General features: G+C 38.9%; 1 protein-coding gene across 1 annotated transcript; it reads left to right on the forward strand.

The window, feature by feature from the left end:
• The first annotated feature begins 2866 nt into the window (after positions 1-2866).
• Positions 2867-5851, forward strand: LOC100368554 (tubulin alpha-1A chain-like). The gene is made up of 3 exons (XM_002730787.4): positions 2867-2976; positions 3156-3378; positions 4626-5851. The coding sequence occupies exons 1-3, from the start codon at positions 2974-2976 to the stop codon at positions 5753-5755; spliced, it is 1356 nt and encodes a 451-aa protein (XP_002730833.1). The 5' UTR covers positions 2867-2973; the 3' UTR covers positions 5756-5851.
• The last annotated feature ends 334 nt before the right edge of the window (positions 5852-6185 follow it).

Here is a 6185-nt window from a genome sequence, read left to right on the forward strand (position 1 = left end):
TAATTCTATAAACTACTTAATTTTCGCATTTTGATAATTTTATGGCATTGCTAAAGACAAAATTTTACAAAAGTCGCAGACACATTGTGCTGTATGACACACACACACACCACCAGAGTTGGTTAAATCAAAGACACTAGAAGTCTTTGGTTAAACCTTTGTCATTTAAAATTAAACAAATCAGTAAATGCATATTTTATCGATAGATGAGTACAGATCAAAATGAGTGGATTGCCTATCAGCAAGCAAATTATTGAAAAGATGTATCAAATGATCACTGTAGTGTATTTAGTCATAAACCATGAAAATTTTATATAGCGATTCTTAAAATTGACTGAAAAATAAAAATGTACTGATGTCAAACAAAGTTTTGCTTTTGCATGGCCTTCCAAAAATCTGTCACATTACGGCTGGTGGATTAATCATCATTTATCTTGGATACCACGTTATCAGTTACTGTTGCCATGGTAATGTAAGTGGGGTCCCATTATTTGTGTAGGATGTATCGGTATATGCCACGTTATTCATTGATGTCTGGCATTGTGTCACATACCATGAATCGCTCCATAAAGTGCAATGCTTGCTCGCGGCAGCATTCTATCGATTAAATAAGAGGGACAATCGATCCTGTTCTTTTGTTTTAAAAGTGTTACGTAATTATGAATGTGCTGGTAACTACATTTCATCAACTTTCACGCTTTCTCACCTCGTACAAAATGTTTTGTTGGAGAAAAACTGTATGAAAAGGTGTAAAAATGAGATTTTTAGCTCAGCTGTCGACTTTGTCGAATGGAGCTTATCATATGAGTGATCGTCCGTGTCAATGTTTTACTTTTTCAACTTCTTCTTGGAAACTACATGTCTAAATGCTTTGATACTTGGTGTATATGTACCTTGGAGAGACCTCTCTTAGATTTGTTCATTTCATGATGATATCTTCAATTCTCTAATTTTGGTGAATATTTTTGTCATTTTTGGTAAAAAGTGATATTTTCGACTTCTTGTTAAAAACCGACAGTTCGATTGCTTTAATATTACATATATAGGTACTACATGTAGACCTCTCTCAGATTTGTTCATTTCGTGATATCTTCAATTCTCTAATTTTGGTGAATATTTTTGTCATTTTTAGTAAAAAGTGATATTTTCAACTACTTGTTAGAAATCGCAAGTCCTATTGCTTTAAATTACATATACAGGTACTACATGTGCACTAACGTTAGTACCTTCCATGGCTATATCAGTATGTAAGACGGTAAGTCTCTGTCCCGTTTATTACGTTTTCGCGTATGAGTGTAATGGTAGTCATTCCTCGTCAAAGTTGACGTGCGCCATCTACGAGAAAGCTTCAACATTCGCGAGCACACAATATAAAGTACAGAAAAATCCCTATGGGTCATAGTTGGAGTATACGGGTATACGTCGCTGGTTTCACTGCCATTTCACGGTCGAGACGATATATTTTACCCTCAATTTTAAGATTTGTGGTCAGTTTGGCAACATTTATGGCATATTTTGTCGAGAAATGCTAATTTTTGAAAGAAATAACGTCGATAAAAAAACGCCCAAATCCAGGAGAGTAACCCCCCCCCACCCCACCCCGACAAAAGCAGCATCAAAATATACATTCACTATATGCTAAAATTCCGTAATTTAGTAGAAAATCTTAGTCCTATTCATTTTATTTTCACATTGGTTTAATTTGTCGAATTTCACCAATTTATGGAAAATATCGATGATACAACAACATTAAAGGGCGGTAATCGTCGGGACACTCCGGCCTAAAGTGCGTTCTTGCGTTTAGTAGTAGAAGAGCGCATTGGATTGTGGGAAGACCGGTATGATATTGTATTTACTTATACAGTTCAGTATACGTAAATACAATTTTATACCGGTATTTAATTTTATTTATTTAGGCAAATATGGGCAAGAACGCAGGAACGCACTTTAGGGTGTCCCGTAATCGTCGCGCTGCGCATGTGCATGTTGATAAATATTGACTTTCCACAATCCAATGCACTTTTCTACTGGAAATCACGAGTATGAGGTTTGACCTGGGTGCGACTTGCACTGATTACCGCCGGTGACTCCTTCGATACCTTCCAATCACCTAAAAAAAATACCTAATTAAAGCTTGGTAACGTCTCGGTTTGTACTCGTGATCTGCGCAACAGTCAAAGTCGCATCTTTGTTTATAATAATAATATTTATTAGACGCAAACTATAAAAAGGGTCTTTCAAAAAGAAATTTAAAACTATAATCTAATAGACAATTTGCAACAAATGGTGAATACAGAATAATCACTTATTGTAACCTAATACACTGATATATGAGACCGCAGGGAGCCCATGAACTGTAATCAACTGTACACAGTCTCTATAAACGTGCGGGGAGGAAGTATCGACTGGTATCTAGTGTAAGAAATAGACAAAAGATGAAGGCTCCAGCGAGCCCATATTTTTTAAACTGGAAAAATGAAAAATAAAATCTATTATAAATACCAGCTTCAAGAATATTAGTTGTTCTTTCAAAATTACCCATATTTTACCGATATCTGCAGAATAAATCAAGAAAACAAACAAATTGGCTACATCGCGGGACTTGGCTCCCTGTGATTAGACCCATATATCTCGCACATGCGTGGCGCGATGACTATGGCCATTTAATAAGTATTTTGTAATTTCTCGGTTTATTCAATATAAGAATGTGAATTCCATACATGACAATTAACTGGTGTATAATAACTGATCATGCACGCAGTATTGACGTTTCTCTACCGGCTGTCCAATAATGGTTTCACCCATTCGTATGACGTCACAGAACATATATAATGCTCGGCTGTTTTGAATAATCGGCTAATCGAATCTCACAAGCGACTCTAACACGTCCTACTGCGAGAATACGTTGACAATTCTTCCGCTTCGGTACTTCCATCTTTATTTCTAGCAGCTCCGAGTTCAAAGTCATCGACAATGGTAAGTGCGAGTTTGCAATTAAACCGAAAATATTATTTACAACACCTAAAAATATGCTATGAAAATGAATGTATGCAAATTTACGTCACACACCGTTTTTGGAATTTCACGATTCCGTTCCCAAATCAACTCTGAATATTATATAATTGTTCTTCCTCTTCTTCTTCTTTTCTCTGTAGCGTGAATGTATTTCTATCCACGTCGGTCAAGCTGGCGTCCAGATCGGCAATGGCTGCTGGGAGCTGTACTGTCTTGAGCACGGCATCCAGCCCGATGGCCAGATGCCAAGCGACAAGACCATTGGCGGCGGAGATGATTCTTTCAATACTTTCTTTAGTGAGACTGGAGCTGGAAAACACGTTCCACGCGCGGTGTTTGTCGATCTAGAGCCAACAGTAGTAGGTAAGAAAATTCATGTTACGTTGTTTTCCGGAGACGCTCGATAACATTATTAATTATACTAATGTGCCGCGATTTCGTGTAATTCGCGATATCAATCCACAGTCTGAAAACCACTGTGATCATATACATAAAAAAATCAGCGTTTTCTTTTTTTAGATATTCATAAAAGGCGATATCGCTCAATTCTGCGTACTCCATCGTAATCCACTCATAGGGCGTTAACCATAGATCGAAAAGCGCTGACTAGTATTCTAATGACATGTTAATCACTGTCTCGTACGATCTTCATATTTTCATATGCAAATAGCTACGTGAACCCTCGCGATTAATAAGTAAACCTCGCGCTAACCGTGTCTAAACACCATCGAATGTACTACAATGCTATACAAATAACCAATTATTATTAATAAAAAAAATGGTAATAAGTATGCAGATATGCGGCGACTTTATAAGGTGTGTGCACATTTTTTTTCGCAAAAGCAACGTCGTGGGTGATTTCAATAGAATTATTCATAAGTCGTGATAATGGCGTGATGCGCATGCGCCTGGCGTATTTTATAACGAGAAGAATCCGTGGCTGTATTCTAGACTGTTTTATATGTATGTTCATTGGTGCGCAGTATAAATATTCATACTCTTCAATATATTTGTTAATATCTGCTGGAATTATACTCAAAATGAATCAATAACTGTTTAAATAATAATCTCGCATTGAGGATATTAATTCTACCGTTGAGTGTCTGCCATAGCCTGTCTAATTCCTGTACATATTTGTCACTTCAAAATCTTTTTTAATGATTTTTTTTAATTTTATCTCTCGCATATATGTGTGTGTTTACGGGCGTCTGTCCACTATTTATAGTATTATTCACCTTGTTAATTATTTATACTCTAACCGACATCAAAATATTAAAATAAATACATATACATTTCTAATCGTATCTTGATGGCACTTCGCATTAAGAGTAGTACTGTGAAAACATGCATGGCATTTACAGGTGAATCCATCATGATCCATACTATCAATGTCTTCATTCATAGACTTACTGCATGTGTTGGTTCTGTTGAGATCAGTCGTGATTACCACTTGTAATATAAAGTGCATAAAATAAAAAGCACGCAACTCCTATGAAAGTTGAAATCCCGCAATGCGAAATTACACACGTTTATACACGTTTATCAAGCGTGAATTATTCCGTGTATTTACATTATGGGTTTCCGTATTAATTGTCTTCTGTCATTTGCAGATGAGGTGCGTACTGGTACCTACCGACAACTGTTCCATCCCGAGCAACTAATCACCGGTAAAGAAGATGCCGCCAACAACTACGCGCGTGGTCACTATACAATTGGCAAAGAACTTATCGATTTGGTTTTAGACAGAGTACGCAAACTAGCCGACCAGTGCACAGGGCTGCAAGGTTTCCTCATCTTCCACAGCTTTGGCGGCGGCACTGGTTCTGGTTTCACATCGTTGTTGATGGAACGTCTTTCTGTCGACTATGGTAAGAAATCCAAGCTTGAGTTTGCTGTATATCCAGCCCCTCAGGTCTCCACCGCTGTCGTCGAACCATACAACTCTATCCTGACTACCCATACCACCCTGGAACACTCTGACTGTGCATTCATGGTTGACAACGAAGCTATCTACGATATCTGTCGCCGTAACCTCGACATTGAACGTCCAACCTACACCAACTTGAACCGTTTGATTGGTCAGATTGTCTCCTCCATCACCGCCTCTCTTCGTTTTGATGGTGCCCTCAACGTTGACTTAACGGAGTTCCAGACCAATCTTGTACCATACCCGCGTATTCACTTCCCATTGGCTACTTATGCCCCGGTCATCTCCGCCGAGAAGGCCTACCACGAGCAATTGTCCGTTAGTGAAATCACTAATGCCTGCTTCGAGCCAGCCAACCAGATGGTGAAATGCGATCCCCGTCACGGCAAGTACATGGCATGTTGTATGTTGTACCGTGGTGATGTAGTACCAAAAGACGTCAACGCAGCCATCGCTACCATCAAAACCAAACGTACCATCCAGTTCGTCGATTGGTGTCCAACTGGTTTCAAAGTTGGTATCAACTATCAACCACCAACCGTTGTTCCCGGTGGTGACTTGGCTAAAGTACAACGTGCCGTCTGCATGTTAAGCAACACTACAGCCATCGCCGAGGCCTGGGCTCGTCTCGATCACAAATTCGACTTGATGTACGCCAAACGTGCATTCGTTCACTGGTATGTCGGCGAAGGTATGGAAGAAGGTGAATTCTCTGAGGCTCGTGAAGATCTTGCAGCTCTGGAGAAGGACTACGAAGAGGTCGGCGTCGACTCAGTTGAAGGCGAAGGCGAGGAAGAAGGCGAAGAATATTAGATTATTAACAATACCAACAATTCAAACATGGAGTAACAATGTATCTAATATAAACACGATGTCGTATAATTGTTTAAATATACTAAATAATATGAAGCATTCACTGTATCAGTTTAACAGTCACACTTTGAGTTTAACACTTGCCGATCGGTCAACTTGAACACGCTATCATACATGCAGTAACGCCGCCCATATAATAACTTTTTTCTGATTGTTGTTTTTTTCGGTATCACCCCGGGGCACTGGGCTGGTATATATAGAACATGAGTGTTCTGCAAAATCAAAAACCACCCCTTTCCAACTGACTTCTAAATACGAATTTACCCCGGGTCCGCTCCCCTATTTTGATAAAATGTGGACTTTTGGGAGAATCACTTTTTTCTAAACAAGCTAGAACCCGTTCTATTTGAATGCGTGTGTGCAAGGTCTT

Source organism: Saccoglossus kowalevskii, chromosome 13, assembly GCF_978046115.1.
Source record: "Saccoglossus kowalevskii chromosome 13, keSacKowa6.1, whole genome shotgun sequence".
Classification (NCBI taxonomy): Eukaryota; Metazoa; Hemichordata; class Enteropneusta; family Harrimaniidae; genus Saccoglossus; species Saccoglossus kowalevskii.